General features: G+C 30.9%; 3 protein-coding genes across 4 annotated transcripts; 1 reads left to right on the plus strand and 2 right to left on the minus strand.

Annotated features, from left to right (window-relative positions):
• Positions 1-2,362: 2,362 nt before the first annotated feature.
• On the plus strand, positions 2,363-3,427 carry LOC114187397. Its single transcript, XM_028075646.1, has one exon. It carries the CDS (start codon positions 2,633-2,635, stop codon positions 3,110-3,112), a length of 480 nt encoding a protein of 159 aa, XP_027931447.1. The 5' UTR covers positions 2,363-2,632; the 3' UTR covers positions 3,113-3,427.
• A 5,540-nt stretch (positions 3,428-8,967) lies between these two features.
• Positions 8,968-11,560, minus strand: LOC114188517 (cation/H(+) antiporter 14-like). The gene is made up of 2 exons (XM_028077090.1): positions 10,640-11,560; positions 8,968-10,050 (listed from the first exon to the last, which is right to left on the minus strand). The coding sequence occupies exons 1-2, from the start codon at positions 11,558-11,560 to the stop codon at positions 8,968-8,970; spliced, it is 2,004 nt and encodes a 667-aa protein (XP_027932891.1).
• Positions 11,561-15,462: 3,902 nt separating this feature from the next.
• On the minus strand, positions 15,463-18,999 carry LOC114187013 (cation/H(+) antiporter 15-like). 2 transcript variants are annotated; one of them, XM_028075114.1, is made up of 3 exons: positions 18,626-18,999; positions 16,916-17,920; positions 15,463-16,820 (listed from the first exon to the last, which is right to left on the minus strand). In XM_028075114.1, exons 1-3 carry the CDS (start codon positions 18,872-18,874, stop codon positions 15,681-15,683), a joined length of 2,394 nt encoding a protein of 797 aa, XP_027930915.1. In that variant the 5' UTR covers positions 18,875-18,999; the 3' UTR covers positions 15,463-15,680. The 2 variants fall into 2 exon arrangements, with proteins under 2 accessions (XP_027930915.1, XP_027930914.1); XM_028075113.1 differs by having other exon boundaries at positions 16,916-17,923.
• Between the last annotated feature and the right edge of the window lie 1,346 nt (positions 19,000-20,345).

Below are 20,345 nucleotides of genomic sequence, written 5' to 3' on the forward strand. Positions count from 1 at the left end.
CGTAGGATGACCTAATTAATGCTACCTCGCTCCACATTTTAACTATAAAATAATAATAATAATAATATTAATATTAATATTAATATATGGAGATAATGGAAGAAATATGCCTTCCACCTACACCTTAGGTAAGTTACAAATTAATATTAATTCCTTCGAAGTTTTGTGAATGTAACTCGAGTTGAATATCTTTTAGTCTCTTATTCATGAAATTCTTTTCTTTTTAAAATTTTTATACTTTGTTTTCAAATTTTAAAACTAAATGAATATAATCATTTGAGGTGTTAAACATGTTTTATATTAGAATTTGAGTTATTTATATTGTTTGAAAAAATTAGATTAATACTATTAGAATTTGTAATATTTCGTGGGTTTTTTTCTACAAATTTGCTATAAAATTTTGCAAGATTTTTTTTTCTTTTATTTTTCATACGAATTTTAATTGAAATGTAATATTTTTATGGGTAATTATTTCTTACAAAATTATAAAATTTACAAGTATTTTTTAAAAATTTTCTATGAAAAATATTTTGTAAAAAAATCGGTGAAAAATTCTGACAAATCATTATTCATAACAAAATTTACAAGTGTTTCTTTAGAAAAAAATTCAAAAAAAAATTGACGGTGTATGTGTTTTTTTAGTAGTGTAAAAGGACTGTATTAATTATTTTTAAAAGTCATGGATCAAAATGTGTCAAAGTTTCAAACATATATGAATTTCAATTTTACGACAAAATTTAGAGACTAAAAATATATTTAATCCGATATAAACGTATACAAATACACTAAAGATTATCACTTAACTATGATTTAAGGTTAAAATAAGAGTTTAATGTTTTTTTTTATTAGAGTACCGGTCTTTTTTATGTATATTAAACTTTTGTATTTTTGTTAAAATACTCCTTGTGTTCTATTTGTTTAAGACATTTTTTTTATGATAAAAGATATATTGATGATCATTTGTTTGTGGTGAAAGCTGTAAGTTGCATACAAATTTGAAGCAACGATATATTCTTTATATATAATATTTAGTATAAAACAATCTTATCTTACAAATTTAGTTGAGAAAAGAACATTGGTTTAGAAATGCAAATTCTTGATAATTGATGTAGCCTTTTAGTTTTTAAGAAGACACCGCCGTACGTATATACGTACTTTTCCAATGCAATACGTAACGATAAGTGTTTCTCTTTTTTAAAAAGAATACTTTGAAATCTGAACATTATGACCCTGAGATTCTGTTGGTAAACATGGTTACCCTTGAACGCGGATTTCATAGATTAAATAGGAAAGGATTAAGGGCCTTAATTAGCCCTTTAATTTTGGTTTAATATGTTTTCATATATACTTTATTTTTTTGTCTCTTATCGGTGAACTAGTTTCTTGTCAGATGCTAATTAATATTTATCTATTTCTTCGTAACCTTTTGTACAGTTGATCACACTACTTCCCATGGCACCTTCTGGATCTAAATTAATATTGTTTGATCAACCAAGGTCTCAGTTTATGGGAAATGATTTTTTGTTTCTTCTGTTTATTTAATTGCTACAGAGAAATAATAATACTTTAGTACGTAGAGGTAGAAGTAAACTTTTTATTATATTCAAACATTTTACCATTACTAATTAAATCCCCTTTTGCATGCACACATTTAATGGCTTACCTACTTATTATTCTAAATTATTATTTCAATTTCCTCATTCAATATTTTGATAGGAAAAAAAAATGTATTATCTGTGTTCCGTACAAAACTAGTAGTATACGTTTTAATAAATACGGGTGAATTAATTAAAAGGCAATTTGAAGCATCTATCGTCTAATTTTAGTATATACAGCTCATAGATACTTTGAATTATTTTGAACTTATCTTTTTGAGTGTAACCTAAATTAATTAACGTAGCTAGAACCCACATTGCAAACAAAATACTTAAATTATTCTTTTCTGCATGTTATCAATTTCCATGCAAATATTTGACTGCATATATGTATATACCAACCTAGTCAAAATAAAGCAGCATGAATATTAATCACATGGGCTTAATCTTCCTATTAAACCAAGATAAAATGGAAGGTGAAAACTAATAAGAAACTAAGAGTTTAATCATCAATTAGGATCCTTAATCAAACTTGCCAAAATTTCCTACCACAGTCACTATATATAGTTCTTATTAAAGCAACACATGGCGGCTAGCCACAACACCACACACAAGTTAATTACAAATACAAGAAAGCCAACCCCACCATGTGATATATATATATATATATATATATATATATATATATTCAAACCCCAAAAAAATTGAAGTCACAAACCAAGGGCATCTAGGTCAATTTGAATCCACCAAGTTCCATAATTATTAACTACAACATCATCATCATCAACCACCATCATTATTAAATTCTCCTTTTGCATCACAAGTAGGTTGTTGCTATATATACACAATTCATACACCACCTCCTTCCCTTGTTCAAACAATTCTCCAACATTCAAAGCTACACATAATTTTAGCCAAAGGCTTGAAAGGTTTAGATACCTTCTTTTTTTTCTGATCAGGATTCAAAGTTGAAACCGTAGATCAGTTTTAGTTTCCTCTAATTTTAATTCAGAGATATATAGAGAGAGAGAGCAACAATGGGAAATAGCTTAAGGTGTTGTTTGGCTTGTGTTCTTCCATGTGGGGCACTGGACTTGATTCGAATAGTGCATTTGAACGGCTATGTGGAAGAGATTACACGTTCGATCACAGCTGGAGAGGTTCTCAAAGCAAACCCTAACCATGTTCTTAGCAAACCTAGCTCTCAGGGAGTTGTTCGCCGGATTTTGATCCTCTCGCCGGAGACCGAGCTCAAAAGGGGCAGCATCTACTTCTTGATCCCGGAATCTTCGCTGCCGGAGAATAAACGACACGCCGGAAAAGGAAGCATTGGCGGCGGTGATGGTGATGTCAAAAAGAAAGCATCAACGAGGAAGAACAACAAGGGTGATGGTGATGATTTTCCGTCACGGTCACTCAAAGCCTCTCACAAAGAGAAAAAATCGTTATGCCGTGATCGCCGGAAAGGTCGCATTGGAATATGGAAACCTCATTTGGAGAGTATATCGGAAGACTAGTCCGGTTTGTGTTATCCGCCGGTGGCCGGAATCCGACATCGCCGGAAAATGCAGAGAAAAAAAAATTGTTCAATTATTAAAATATATAGGAACAGAAACTTTTTTCTCCTTGTTTTATAAATGTATGTGGGAATTTGATTTTGTGGATAAAAAAATTTACCTTGCTTTCAAATTGTTTTGCTGAGTTGAGTTTGATCACATTTTAATTTGTTTTGCTTTTCAACAATAAGGTAAAAGAAGAAGAAAAAGAAGTTACCAAGAGTGAAGATTTCAAGATTGTACCAAACGATTTCCAACCTCAAATTCATGCAAATATCTTTATTTCTTTATATTTATTTATATTTATTTATAAAAGGAAAATGTGTGTTTAACTAAAATTTGTACCCCACAATTGGAAACCCTTGCAAGCTTATCTATTTGTCTTAAGTGGCTTGACGAAATAAAACTCTTAATTCAAGAGTGGTTTCGATCGTTTTCTAAGCAAACTATAATTGTGACATCTAACACTAATTATCTAAAATAGTTCTGAATTGCCAATTTTTCAACGATAAAACGAAGTCTAATTTTTGATAATTAAGAGGAGCATGCACGTTAGCCACATTTATGTGTACTAAAGGAATCTATTATCTATCCACATATTATATAGAAGAGAAACTAAAGAAGAGGGTATTAAGTTGACATTATTGTCATTTCAATTATATATTAATTACCAACATTGTTTGTTGGTCTATAGTGATCGTATTAATATTCCAACTTAATTAAGGCTATGAGCTGTAACTATATTATTTGAACAATCTAAGTATACCAATAATTAGTTTTTTTGGCTCTTGTACAGAAGTCAAGGAAAAACATTAACATAAAAAAAAATATAGCTATTTTTCAGGCAAGGGAGGGAATTTCGGATAACAACTTATTAAATTCTTAACAAAAGTATGTTTCAAAATTAAGGTTAATGATTGCAAGTCCTTCTCTCCTATCTTCTTTAAAGATACATTTTACGGGTTAATTATCCGAGTAATAATGAATGAATTGAATTATTGTTGTTAAACACTAGAAGAAAAAATATTTTAGCGGAGGTTTATTTTTTATATTACACAAGATTAAAACTTCCGCTAAATCATTTTTATATGATGTTACAATACAATTTCTCTATTAAACCATGTTTTGAGAATGTGTTTATCAAATTTCTTTCGAACCCTAAAAAAAACTAATCAATTGTCAGAAATTTGTATCCTTCAGTATCTAAGAGAGGGTTAAATATGCTTTTAGTCCCTTAACTTTCAGTAAATTTTGGAATTAATCTATTTCGAAATTTTGAACCAATTTAGTCATTCATCTTTCAAAATTCGTGGATTTAGTCCTTTTAATCAAATTTTGTTAGGTTTATTTGATGTTTCGTATGTATTTCAGGATTTTATTTGAGTTGTTTATATTATTTGACACATTTTTGTTTTCATGTTAAGTCAAATACTATTATGAAAAGTACTTGAAATGTCAAATAAACTTAACAAAATTTGATTAAAATGACTAAATCCACGAATTTCGAAAGATGAAGGACTAAATTAGTTCAAAGTTCCGAAATAGATTAATTTCAAAATTTACTTAAAGTTAAGGGACAAAAACATATTTAACTCTTTTACGGAGGTTTTAAAACTCTTGTCGAATTCTGTGAGTTTAAAAACTCTGGTTAACAATTTCTTCAAACAATTTATGGGTTAATCTTGCAATGTGAGTGTGAGGGTTTTTAAGTATAAATGAGAAGAAAATTACAAGATTTGGCATGAAATTAAGAAGAAAGAAGAAGAAGGAAACATTATGCATGAGGTGGGGAATGGTGGGTGCTTGAGGAATTAACATGACCACATATGTAAGATATAAGGTATGATTTGAAAAAAAGGAGTAAACGTGGGGAAGCTTATTTTGTTGTGTTGCAAGAGATGTAGTTCTGAAATAGCGACATGTTCACGCTACATATGATAAAGAAACAAAAGCTAACAAGCTGGCATATACATCTTCCTTAACTTAATGTTTTTGGTATTAATTACTGAGTTGTTCACATGGATTCTCCTCTCTTCTCTCCCATGCTAACAATACTATATATACTAAAGGGACAATTCTTTGCACATCCCTTTGTCAGTCCAACTCATGCATATATATATATATATATATATATTATACTATTTTCTTTCGACCATCCACCTACTTTGCTTTCACTCCACCATATCATATAGGTAGATCCATCCACATATATGTTTTTCTCAATTCAAACCCAAATTAACTCATTCTTTCTATTGCTAGTTTACCCTTTTACAAATCAAATAGTTTAATTTATAATTTCTCATTTCAATAAAGTTTGTGACTTATTGGAATTTCTCAACATGTACCTTATCCTAAAAAAGAAAAGTCTCAAATTTTTTCTTTATGATTATTCACTTTGATGTATGAGGTCCATCTAAAGCTAAAATGTTAGGCAATTCGATGTGGTTTGTAACATTTATTAATGATTGCACTTGAATAACTTAGTTATGTTCAATGAAGTCTAAATGTGAAGTTGGAGGACTGTTTCAAAAAATTTACAAAATTATTGAAACTCATTACAAAGCACAAGTTTAGGTATTGTGTAGTGGCAATAGAGGAAAATATATGCTATCGAAACTTTCACATTTTTAAGTATTCAAATGAATTGTTTATCAAAGATCTTGACCAAATACTCCACAATAAGATGGGGTGGTAGAATAAAAGAATTATCATCTACTAAATGTATCTAACATGCACTGATTGAAGTTCATATTGAGCAATATATTGGGAGAAGCTATCACATATGTAGTACACTCTATCAATCGAACACCGTCTAGGTCTCTTGAGTATAAAGCACACAAGAAATGTGAGATACTTTAGCCTTGGCTCATAAGGGATCTAAAGATGTAAGAAAAAGTAAATTAACCATTTTGAGGTATTAATATGAAAATTTTACTATAGAATAAAATGAGTCAATAGAATCAATTTAAGTTATTTTTTAGCTTAACTCTTTTTTTTTATGTTAGATTATACTTCTTTATTAAAATTTTACTTGAAAGTTATATTGTATTTGGATTTATTTTTTTATTTATTTCAAGTTTTGGTTTGAGCCAAAATCATTCTTTTAAGAAAATATCCAAAATTTGCGTTGTAACTAGCTAGATCTAACATAATTTTTTGTAGAGATTAAGGTTCAATATAAATTGATGTCATCCACGTCCACGTCAAAGTGTACCTGATATAAAAAGCCAAAAATATTTGACGTAAAATGATTATTTTGTGATGATGGTAGGGAGATTGCACCTAAATCTTAAACCCTAAGAAAAACTAATTTAAATTACGTGCAATGAAAAAACTAAATTTAGACAAATGATTTTTGAACCTAGTCAAAGTTTGTAGCTTAGACTACTCTTTCAAAGATTTAGGGTATGTACATACACATCTCCTTCAATTGAATTATGTGATAATAAAATTGCATTGCTAATAACTTTATCCAACATCATTGTGTGAAATTCCAATATAATTTTATTAGTCGACTCTAATACGACACAAAAAAGGTTAATTTCTTAACCATACTTAAAAAGCAAAGTTTTTTTAAAATGATTTTAGTTGTTAGTTAGCCAACTCTAAGTTGAAGCTAACTATTTTTTGTTTTCTAAATAAATAAATATGTGATAGTGTCATATTAATGTTGCTTAGTTGATGTTAATTTTATTTATTTTATTATTTATTTAAGTTAAAGTTTATTAAGTCAACACCAATGTAATATATTTTTAATATTTATTTAAGTTAGTACCGACTCAAAGTTATTTTATATTTTATGAATTCATGCACCTTAGTGACGATAAATAGAAATTGTTTTAATTTTTTTTAATCTAAAGTCCCATATTTAAATACAATAAATATCTTCACTCACAAATTCTCTATACAAAAATTCTCACATCCATCTTCATCCACACTCATAAATCTTCTCACATTCAATGGTGGACCTTAAGCATGATAGAGGGGCCCAATTTATTTATTTATTTTTTAACTTTTAGATGTTACATATTAAATTTGTTTAAAATTTGTTAAAATTTTTTAAAGTTTGTTAAAAATTTTAAATCATATACACCATGATGAAAATTAAATTAAGTATATTTTTATTTTTTTATAAAACATGAAAGTTAATATTAATAAATAATAAAATATAATAAAGAATAAAATATTTATTAATATATTTTTTTTCTTGTTTTTTAAGTTTTTCCATTGTACACATTTTTCATTTTAACATTTTTTTTGTTTTTAAAAAAAAAAACGTTAGACACAAATTCACTATTTTTATTCTCATTTCTCATATGCTTTATTCTATTTTTGAAAAAAAAATGTATCGCTTCGGTGAATCACTTGAGCCCTGATACATTTTCGGTGCCATGGAGCTAGACCAGTGAGCTATTACGCTTTCTTCAAAGGATGGCTGCTTCCAAGCTCACCTCCTGGTTGTCATCCCTCGATCACTTCCTTCTCCACTAAGTGATTGCTTAGGGACCTTAGTGAGCGTACGATCTGGGTTGTTTCCCTTTTGTCTCATTTATTAGTGAAATATTAGTTTAATAGTTAGCATTTTGTTTTTATTTCTTGATTTTTTGTATATTCATTTTTTATGAATGTAGAAGAAAAAATAATATATTTCATGTGTTTTTTCATAACTAGTTTTTAATTATGATTTGATTATTAGAATTTTTTTAGTAATTATTTATCTAAGTTCTCAATTAGATTATGATAAATTATTTTTAAAATTTAAATTAAAAAAATTATATTAGTGTAAAATAAATGAATAAATTTATATTTTTAAAAAGTAATAAAAAGGAAGTTATAAGTGAAGATAGAAACAAGAAGACTCAACTTCCTTACCTATTTCGAAGCATAGTATTGAAGATTCAATTAGAAAAATGGAAGTGAAGAGTTTGACATTAATTACCCATATCAAATACAACTTAAAAATTATAAATTTTGAATATATTATTTTGGTCCCTTACAACTATTAAGATTTGTCAGTGCTCACATTCATCTTTTTTACTTTCGGTGATCCCCTTCGTCCACACACATCTATTTCAATGACGGTCATCTTCTTCATCCTCACACATCTCCTTCTCTCATAGTCATTTTGATCATCCACACATCTTCACTTACACTCACCTCCTTCGTTCACATTCATCTCCTTTATCAACTACAACATTTTCTTTTTACTTTTCTGTTTGTATTTTATTTTATTGAAGATGGAGATCTCATATAGGAAACTTTCTTTTTTAAACGATGTCATTAGTGTCGGTCAAACGGACACAAATTGAATTAGTAATAAAATAAGTTTTATTTACCGTGTACTTAACATGTTAATAAAATTTTATTATAAAAATTATTTAATTTAACGCAACTTCACCGACACTAAATTATTTCACTTAGAAATTAATTTAAAAATCAGTGATGATTAACTGTTATAATTTAAGTCACATGCATGTATGACGCAAAAAATTCTAAGTTGTATTTTATATCTATTTATCTATTTTAATCTTTTAACTATTTATTAAATTAGCGATGAAGTAATGTTCTATGCTTTTAGCTTATTTTCCACATCCTAAACTATTCTCAAAGTTTTAAGTTGTATTTGATACCTTTTTATCTAGTTTAAAGCTTGAGCTATCCTATGTTGTGAAAGGAGTTTCTTAAGTTTTCAAACACATGATGAGTTCCTAGTAAAATGCAAGCAAACCATTATCGCAAAGACTTAAAAATGTTGAGAATATGTTTAATCTATATATGACAAATACCTTGTAAAGTTTGTTTTTTGTTCCTTTTTTTCAAAACCACCTTGGTTGTTCTTGTATGACCAAAAATGAACATGTAAAATCTGATGTGGCTAAGAGGTTTCCAAGTGGACCAAGCTCAGGAAGTTCACACCACTCTGTCAAGCCTAGTGTACATGGAGAGTCTTTCACATGATGCTTACCAACTATGATCAAACTAAAGAGTTTCTCTATTCTTAGAATAGCTTTTGTTGTATCTGCTCCATCTTCCACAACCTCTTCCTTGAACGTTACTTTGCCTTCAAGGCAACTACTATAACGTATTTGTTCCCTCAAGTCAATGTAAGGGTTCTTCGTTTTCCTTGATTTGCTTTGCGTGTTAACCCTAACCCAAAACACTGTGAGTCTCATATTTGGATGTTGAGCCATACGTAAACTAAAAGACAATGCCTCTTGGTCATCACCTCCACCCAAGTAGATCATTGCAATTTCACAGATTAACTTCTCATATAACCCTAATGCTTTCTCACTGATCTGACTCCGATCTGCGAAGATCCCAACAGAGCAAGGAGCTTTCTTTAGAACATGTTGGTTCAGTGTCTTGATTGAAGCATTCGAGTACTCGATGTTTCCTTCAGTGAACCATTTATGAAATGGCATAATCACAATGTTGGACATGAACTCCATTGCAAGGTTGCATATATCGTAGGGCATGCTTACAAATGGGGTTTTTGCTGTGAAGAAATGCAACTCTACATAACCCTCGTTGTGCTTGTGAAATTGATCGAACACGTTGTGTATGCCTTCAGATGACTTGTTAGGACTCTTATCTTTTGTGAGTGTGGGAAGAACACTGCCTGAAAGCTCCACAAGGTGAAGGACAAAGACTGAGACTGGTGTATCCTCTGTGGGGTTAGAGGCTTGCAAAATGTTAATCATTGGATATACGTTTTCTTCATAATGGACACATGCAAGTATTTTCAGAGCTGGTTCCGGCTGAGAATTCCTAACTGTCTTTTTAACATATCCTCTGCACTTTCTTGAAGGATCATACATGAGATAAACACATAAACTTGCACAACCAGTTACCACCACCATGGTAAATATAGCTAGGGTGAAAGGTTGCTCTCCTATTGCCTGTTCATACACATCAAATACAACAAAATTAACACACTACGTATAATCACATGTGTTTTATCATAAATACCTACTTTCTATGTAGTGACGGATCTAAAGCCGCAGGTCAATGAGGACAAATCAAGTGGTGTGCTTATATACTTTCAACTACAAACAAGTTTATCATAAAGTAACGGTCGACGAATTCAAATATATAAGATTGGGAAGACAAAATAAAAGATTTTCAGATACTTGGTAATTATTTTAATAAAACTAGGAGGTGCATCTGCACACCCTCTGTATTATTAAAACTAGGATTAAAATGTTTTTGCTCCTTTAACTTTCGTGAAAATTGGAATTAGTCCTTCGAAACTTTGGTCAAATTTAATCCATCCGAGAAACGCGTTTAAAACTTCAAATCAACTTAACAAAATTTGATTAATTAAAAACATTGAAATGAAGACTAAATTGGTTTAAAGTTTCGAAGAAAGAATAATTTCAATTTTCACTGAAATTAAAGTAAACGGATCAAAATCACATCTAACCTTTAAAATTGTAATCCTAACGAAAAACACCAAAAAAGCATTGGCATGGAAAAATGGCGACATACCTTAACATTCAATAATAAGTTGAGGAAGCAGAGATCCATGAGGCCTTTACAGCACATGATGAGAGACAATGCAAGAGAATCCCCAAATTCAATCTGAAAAAGAAGTGAGGAGACGATGGTGCCCATAAACTTGCCTAGATAGAGTGAAAGTAAGATAAGCTCAATGGTGAGTGACTTGAAATCTCCCAATGAACGAGGACTAGTTTTAAGGCCAACAATGGTGCAATAAGATGGAACAATCAGAGTAGAACCAACAGTGTCAAGCCTTTCTGTGAGAACAGAACCTAAAGGAGGACCATCCGGTAAGACCAACCCAAAACAGAAGGCAATAAAAAAAGGAGGTTGTCCTGAAACACTTGCAGTGAATCCAACAATCAAAAGTATACAAATGATCCAAATAAAGTGACTTTCTGTCATTGGTTTTCCTCGTGGATTACGATTTGAGATCCATATAACCAATGGCCTCAGAAGGAAGAACAAAATGGCGAAATAAGAAACCGACACTATCATTTCTGTAATAGGTTTATATGTTTCTTGTCGAATCGCTATGGTGCCATTGATGAGCACAAAATATAATACCCACATGCATGAATCACTAACCAGAGAAGTGGACACAGCTATGCGTCCAACCTCTGAATTAATGATATTCATCTCAGTTAGAAAGGCACTAACAACAGGAAATGTACTCACAGAAGATGTCAACAGTAAAACGCGAACACTAGGGTCTCTATTTTCTTCTGGGTATAGTGATCCAATAATATTCAAAACCACACCACTAAATGCTAAAGAAGATACGTGACCAACTACACCAATCACTATTGCTTGCTTTTCAATCTTCAAGATTTGCCTGGGATCAATTTGCACCCCCATCTTGAAGAAATGGATCACCATGCCAAATTCAGCGAATGTTGACAGCGTCATGGTGCTTTCTATTGGAAATAGCGTATCGTAACATTTTTTGTGTCGACCTAGAAATATAGGACCCAGAATGATTCCAGCCTGACCAGACACCAGTGAAAAGATATTATAGTATGAACAAGTTGGTTTCAAAACATGTTTGAATGTTCTTACACTTTAGTCTCTCTAAATGCATATGAAAACATCGATTAGCAAATAGTTATAATTAACTCAGATGAAAGCTTACCACAATTTGTGAAATAATAAGTGTTTGATGAAAAGGCCTCAATAAGAAATAAGTGCTTCTACCAACAATGTACATGATAATAATTTGAAGAAGTAAGATAGATGTGGCATGATGAAGGGGATTATCTCCTAACCAAAAACCTCTAACAAAGGATTTCATAGCATGATGACATACTAAATAATCATTTCCAATCATTCCAGAAGAACTCAATCGATGTGAAGTTTCGTTCTCCATATGAACAGAATTTAAGAAAAGGAATTCTATACAACATATACAAAGTTTTTGAAGAAGGAAATAAACTTGAAAGAAAGTGCGAAAGAGAAGATGGAAAGAGATACTGAAATGATAGTTTAGTAATGGATGGATGAGGAAGTTAAAAGGTTAATGGTTGAAAACTGTTATCTGACATGAATGGTTTGACAAGAATAGTAATTTAAAAGTAAAATTTCTTAATTATTGGTACGAGATGAGGTACCATTTTAGATATGTCCCTACAATTTAGGACTTATGATCCTGTAGTCAAAATGGAGAAGATAAATGACCCATCAATATGTAGCTATAGCTTCATGTTCAAGACATTTATATGTATGTATGTATCATATTTGTAACAATATAAAAATAAATAAAAAATCACGCAATGCATGTTATTGATTTTTTAACTTCATTTTTTTAATATTTCATATTACATGCCAAAATTTAAAATGTTAAAAAATATGTTTTTTTAATATTATTCCTAAAATACTAAACACAAAGAGAGATGCCCTTTTACATAATTTTTATAGGTTTAAAAGTTTTTTATTTATTATTATAATTCCTTTTTCTATTTTCATTTAATTATTTTTTTTATTAAATTTTTTTTACCATTATGTGTCAATTATGGTAATATCATTACCACCGGTAAGATAAAAGAAATTACATTAACTCTTTTTTTAAAAAGAATTAAACCAAATTGAGAACATTTAAAAGACCAAATAAAAAAACTTTAAAATAATTATTGTAATACAAAAAAAAAATCTAATTTAAATAAGTAGTAAATTATACAGTCTTGTCAAATTTAAAATAAAACTATCCATTTTTTACGAACTTGTGTAATTTTTTCTTAGAATTTTCATTAATTTCATTTTAACTAGATTTGATTTAGATTTTTGTAATCCAATTTAAATTAGATTAACTTATAATATTTTTGGGGGCACCGGTGTTGTAATTATCCAGGATAGGTTTATTCACATGATATTACACGGTCAAAAAACCAACATATAAAGATTTTACAAAGAGGATTTCATTTTTGTGTCTATTTTTCATTTTTCAATTTTACCCTTAATTATTACTTTAAAGATTAATTATTTTATAATTATTTTATCTTTAACCATTTTTTTAAAATTTTATTTTGACCGTTATTCTAAAAACCTTCTTTAACAGTTATTTTATTTACACCAGTGCAGAAAGGACTTTCTGCCCCGGTTATTTTCCACATTTTACCTCGGGTCTGGAACCGAGGCATATTGGGGCGAGGTCAAAAGGTACATCTTTTGGCCTCGGTTATCACCCGAAACCATAGACCCAGTTTTTTGCCCCGGTCTTGGTAAGAACCGAGGCATATTCCTTTAGTCGTCAGGCCCGTGCTGGAGCTCGCAGAGCTTCTTGCTCTTCACCATCTCCATGTCAATCTCTTGCTCTTCTTGCTCACTCGTTACGGTGACATTCAATCTCTCTCAGCCTCCTACCCCACGCTCCATTTCAACACCATTGTTGATTGCTACAGCCATGGCAACCACCCTGGATCCGGAGACACTAGCACTATGCACAAACAAACCACCCAAAATCCTCAAAAGAACAAGCAACCACTACGGCATGAGAGAGAAAAAGGAAAAATGGGTTCCCAGAAACAGATTGCAAAACCACAAGCACCATTGTTGTTTGGGTACTTCTGAAGTAGACAAAGATAATAACTTTACGACTTTTCCTGATCTGGGCTGGTTTTGAAAATGAAAAACCATTTTCAGACTTCAGAGGGCGTGCATTTATTGAAGAGGCGATGTTGAGAGAAGTGAGAGAAAAAAAAAAGTTGTGGCTTCTGGTGGGACTTGAACAGCGGCGTTGGCGCGGGGAGGAAGAAGGGTTCGTGAATTTTGAACCCTAAATAAACCCTACGGCTTCGGTTGTTAGGGAACCGAAGCCATTGACCCCCTTTTGGCACCGGGTTTTCTTGGACCGAGGCCTATACTCTGACTTCCAGCCACTTTTTGGCTTCGGGTCCTACTGGACCGAGGCCTATACCCCTCTTTGGCACCGGTTTTGAGCGAACCGGGGCCTATACCCTCTTTGGCTTCGGGTATTTGGAGAACCGAGGCCTAAAACTTGGCTCTAATTGCAAAAATGCCACCGCGCCATTATATGCTTCGGTTCCTGGCCAACCGAGGCATATAAGACGAGGTAAAATGGACATTCTGCACTAGTGTTAACAACTATTTTAAAATTTATTATATGTTTTAAAAATAAATATTATTGATCTTATAAAAATTAAAAAATGCGGATACACAGGCGCGACAGTGCATGTGTGTTCACTAGTTATCAATAAGGTCAATTTAGAATATATAAATAGATACAAATCTCACCTTCCAAGTCTGGTTGTAGAGTTGAGTTAGGCTTTAAGTTATTTTCTTAACATGGTATTAGAACTATGAGTTTGAGTCTATTTTAACAAAATTTTGTTATTGTTCTGCCTATTGTGCCTAGGGATGTCAACAAGGCAGGTAGGATTAGTATAGCTTCTCCATACCTTATTCGTTCGATAAATATCTGCCTCTTACCCATACCCATATTCGTGTGAGTATCCGCATAATTTTTTAATATCCACATATATTCACGGGTACCCACAGGTATTTACAAAGAAATAAAAATAAATATTTAACAATATATTTTAATCGTAAATTCAAATAAAATACAATACATAACATTCATAAATTCCAAATAAAGTTCAAATAATCCATTTAAATAGCGTTTAATGACGGTTTACAAAAAAAATGATTTTTTTAAAACTAATTGATAAAATAATAATCCATTCAAAATCATTGTTAATATTTTAGTCATGCTTTTTTATTTTTTGTTAATTTAAATTAGAATATAACGGGTACGTGGATTCACGGATACGAATACTATGATATTCGTACCCGTTCCATAACATGCAGTATAAAAAATACCCGTACCTGTTATCCGCAGTATCCATTTACAATATCTATGTCCTACCCATTGCAGGTTTTATTCGCGATACCCGCAAATACAAAACATTTATTATTTATTGAACTTATTCTTAGACCTATTATCAAAACATTTTAGTACCATCCATTGATTTCTTATCTCAAAATATATATTCCACCTATTATTTAACATCTGCATACAATGGTTTGCAGGATAGGGTTTGTCTCGTATTTAGTCCAATGATTACTATGTAGATGCACTCTTAAAATAAAATCTTTGACGGTCATCTTTTTAATATAATTTTTTTTTTATTTAAATTGGTACACTTCAAGTATTCCATTTATATATTGTTCCTTCTTGTTTATAAATGAAAAGTGTGAAAGGTTTTTCAATATTGTACCCTAATAAGAAATATAATAGGTACAAATTTTAAGGTATTAAAGTTAGACTTACTGTGTTGTATTGATTTATTCAATGAATGAACTTCTAAATCAAATAGTTTTATAATACAAATTAAAAAACAAATACATATCAAACAATGATGACCATGAGTCAAGTCATTTAAGAATGAAGAAAAACACTACAAAGGGAAAATACAAAAGGAAGGGTAAAATCAAAATTGGAAGTATACAAATTTATATCCAAGGTACATGAGGTATATGCATAATTGTTTCTGTCAAATCCTAAATTTTGCTATACTTATACTTTTCTTACAGAGTCCTCTGGATTACGTGATCCCCAATATCTGGTTTGTTGTTGCACCACTAAAATAGATGTTTGGGATCCAATATTTAAAGAGATAAGAATCTCTCCAATAACTCCCAATTCCCCATTTTTCCATTTGTTAAGTTCTGACATTACTTTTGAATCACCATGCTTCCTCCCAACCATGATAAGGTCATAACAACTCTCCATGTATTCAACAACTGAAAGTAAATCTCTTCCAGTTATTATCATCTCATCTTTGAGAGAAACTCTCTCATTTCGGAAGGCCTTAAGCCTAAATTCACTTAAGATTTCTGAGTCAAGCATTTTGCTAGTTTCTGTTCCTCCAACAATATCAGTTGAAGATGAAAAACGAAAGAGTGTAATGTGGACATAAGGTTGATCCAACATACGCCTTGCATATGCAAGTGTTTCTCGATCATCTGCACCCCCAAAGAAAAACACAGCCACTTGATATGTTGATTCCTTTGTGTGGCCACACCAAAACATCTTCTGATTGCCACGATCAATAAGGACACCAACTGAGCAAGGAGCCTTCTCTAAAACATTCTTGTTCAGTTGCTGAAAAGGAAAAAACGACTCAGTTGTCCTTCCAAATATCCATCGCTTATGAAAGGGTAATATGATAAAAGTTGTTCTCTTTTCAAGTGCCAAGTAGCACACATCATTATGCATTGTAGCATAGGGAGAAATGCCTTTATAGCTATGTATTGAGATCTTGCCCTTGTATGCATCTTCAAACTTGTCGAATGAGTTAAAAATCTGTTCAGTTAGAGTAGAATGTGCCCCCAACTTACAAGGCACATGTGCAACAAGAACAGAGGAAGATCGCCCCTCAAGCTTAATATGTTGGAGCAAAACTAAATCAATAGGGCTTTCTTTAGTGGGATTGGAAGCAGAAAGGAGGTTTAAAATAGCCAAAACATTTTCTTGTTTATGAATGCAGGCTAGTAGGCGCAACGGTTCATCACTGTTGTGATGCACAAGTGTCCTCCTTTTGTAAGCAAGAAATCTCCTTGAAGGATCATATAGATTTTTTACAATAGGGGACGCAATCCCGCTTACAAGAAGCAAATTTAGAACCATAACTGTAAAGCATTCATCATTCATCATCTGCCAAAAACATGGAACAGTAACTTTTAGTCAAGCTCACAAAACAAAAAGCTTTTTAAATTGTAATGTGCATTTGAACTAAGATTTTAACTTACATCTTTCAATTTCAAAGTAATCAACAAGGCCATTTCAATCGTGCCTTTGATGTTCATTATAAAACCAAGAGCAAAGGCATCACGAATTGGCATCCTAAGGTAAAGGAGAGGCAACAGAGCCCCTAAAACTTTGCCACAAAAAATAGTGCAAATGATTAATTGAATTCCAAGTATGTTCTTCATGGTCTGTATGGCATAGACATTTGTCCTTAATCCAACTACGATAAAAAGCATAGGTATGCACACTACAGAAACAAAGCAATCAAGCTTGTCTACCAGTGCTGCTCCTAAGGGCGGACCATCAGGTATAGCTAGCCCTATAAAGAAAGACACGACAAGTGCATTTATGCCAATGATTTCACCTAGGAGTCCACCAACCATTACTGTTACAAGAACTCCACAAATGTAAATTTCTTCCACAGGTTTTCCTTCTGGTGATTGTTGAATTGCCCATAACGCAGCAGGGTGAACTACAAATATGACGAACGAAAAAAGTACAAGGGAGGACAAGAGAGATCCAAAAGATACTACTATTGACTTTGTAAAAGATAACTTTATAAAAAATGTTATTGTCATGTTTACAATGAAGCAAACCTCAGCCACTATTGAAGAAGAAGCGGCCAACCTCCCAATCTCTGAATTGAGGATTTCAAATTCAGAAAGAAAGCGAGTAATTACCGGAAAGGCTGCAATACATTGAATTTCTATCACAATATAGAGTATATTATAAGTATCACTATCAAATGATACCGAATGGGTGAGGATATAGTAAACCACTTTGCCAAGAATGTAAGGAACAAAATAGGTTGTAATTCCTATGACACAATTCCTTCTACCTAATCTAAAAGTTATGGTTGGATCTATCTTTACCCCACATAAGAAGATGAATAACATAAATCCAAAAAAAGTCATTGTATCAAGCACACTTCTCTCTTTTAATGGGAAAACCCTCTCGTTAAATGTTGCACTGTGTCCAAGAACAGAAGGACCTAAAGTCATACCACCCTGCTTAACAAAATAACATTGAAAAACTGAATTAGACACGCATCTACTTTCTTGCTTTCAAGAAAGTATAATCAAGTAAAAATAAATAAATTCTTCAACATCGTATTTAGACATTTTAGAAATGAGAATAAGCAATAATTTCTAATATTTCCACAAAGATAAAATTAGCAACAGGTTTTATAAAATACATGTTTCAAAAAAGAAATGTAAAATTCTTCAGTTTGAATATTGAATTATGTTTACATTTTGACCACGACTACAATAAGAAAGTAAGATATAAATTTTAATAAGAACAACTTTTTCAAATGTTAACAAATAAAATAAGAAATCTAGTTAGAAGATTTGCTCCCCACAATCCATAATTTGCATACGTCGGTCTCTCATCACAAGGTACACCATTGATCAAATGCAAACACATCAATCAATCGATTCAAAGGTTGTGACTATGGAGAACTAAGTTATTGTATAATCAATTGGTTTAGAAAAAGCATTTGTTTTCATAAAAAATGATTTTGTCCATGAAATTGGCAACGTCGAACACAATATCTCTTTAACAACTTTGTATAATAAGTTTTCATTTTTTTCTCAAACAAATTTAAATGCAACTATTTACACGAATCAGAAGATGGCAATAGAAGATGAAGGAATAATCCGTCAGAAAATGCAACATGAAATGAGATAGGAGCATCAGGAATTAAAGCTTACAAGAATTTGAGAAACAAAAGTCGGTTGACCAACAGGCTTGAGAATAATGTAAAAGACATGGGTGAAGATGAACATGAGAAAAAGTTGGCACAAGAAAATGGGGAGAGAATACGCAAGTGGGTCATCTCCAAACCAGATTCCCTTGGAGTTGATTTGATTAACTGCGCTATGGCATATGAAAGGCTGTCCAGGCGATTTGGTTGCAACATGTAAGGTACTGTGAATGAGGTTTTCGTGACCTACCTCCATGGATGGAGCTTCATGAGAGTGGTTAAGAGACTTTGAAGGGAGGAAACAGTGAAAAGCATAGGAATGTTATGAGACAACCCATTGGGAGAGAATTGTGATCATGAATGGATGAGATAAACAGAGACAATCGAAGTAAAACCTAATTAATGCTTCCCTTTTATAACTTGTTTTTTCTTCACCAAAAATAAAGGTCATAATATTTTCACAAACAAAAAACACCCCTGTAAAAATAATAATAGTGTTTTAATTATATTTCTTTTCATTTTTAATTTAAAATTTTAATATATGTTATTATACTATTAAAATGAGTTATAAGTGAGTGTATTTTTTTAGATATTTTTACCAAATATTTTGCCGTTTAATGCAATTACTAATATATTTGTTTATATGTTTAAATTTTCATAAATTATATTTAGGTAATATATAGCAAACAAAAGTTGAATATTTGTAACTTGATGAATCGTTATTGAAGTTACTAGCGTACACACAAGCGCTATCGCGTCTGTGTGTATGCATTTTTTAAATATGCATGATATTATATTAATAGGTGATAATATTGTAATATTATTAAGTTAATATATAAATTAAAATTATATTTATTAAAAATAAAGTGAAATATATCATAACAGATAAAAGAATAACCATTTATAAATAAAGAAGAAGAGAAGAAGTAAAGACATCCGATTTTATAAAAAACTTATAAAAATAACGGTCAATTTTTAAAAATTTAATAAATTATTATATTTAAAAGATAAAATTGATATTTTGAAATGTGGACATAAAAAAAGAAATCCATTTATATATTTCATTTATATATTGTTATAGATTAGTAACCGATACCAAACCATATATTTAAGACCAATGACAATATATATTCTTTACAGAAAGAATATTTTGTTAATCGAAGAAAAAATTTCAAAATGACTCATTCAAATAGTGAGAATAAGATAACGAGAGATAAACTGTTAATCTTAGAATGTAATTTTAAAAACAATGCATCCAAACAAGTAAATGGCATAATATCATTGGATAATAAACCTTGATTCAAAAAGTATTTTGAAAACATTTATTGTAATACTATTGTTATACTTTATATAATTATTTTTATTTGTACCTCTTTCGTATTTTTGTATCTTAGAATACTATTTTGTATTTTTTTTATAGATTTCCTATTTTGAAATTTTATACAAACATTCATTTTGTTATAAAAACATTACATTATCATCTTTTTTATATATACCCATACATTTTAAAAATATTACATTAAGGATATTAATGTAATAGCTTGAAAAAGTACAAGGAATATCATTTTAGTTTATTCATTTTATTTTGAAGCATAATTAATTTTCTGAACTTGATAAAAAATAAAAGGAGTGTAAATTTTATTAGGTCATTTTTTTATGTCTACTCTAATGTGACAAAATTAAAAGCACTTGGAAGAAAGGAATTATATAAAGCTTGGTTTTCAATT

The sequence above is a fragment of the Vigna unguiculata genome, chromosome 6 (genome assembly GCF_004118075.2).
Source record: "Vigna unguiculata cultivar IT97K-499-35 chromosome 6, ASM411807v1, whole genome shotgun sequence".
NCBI classification, from domain to species: domain Eukaryota; kingdom Viridiplantae; phylum Streptophyta; class Magnoliopsida; order Fabales; family Fabaceae; genus Vigna; species Vigna unguiculata.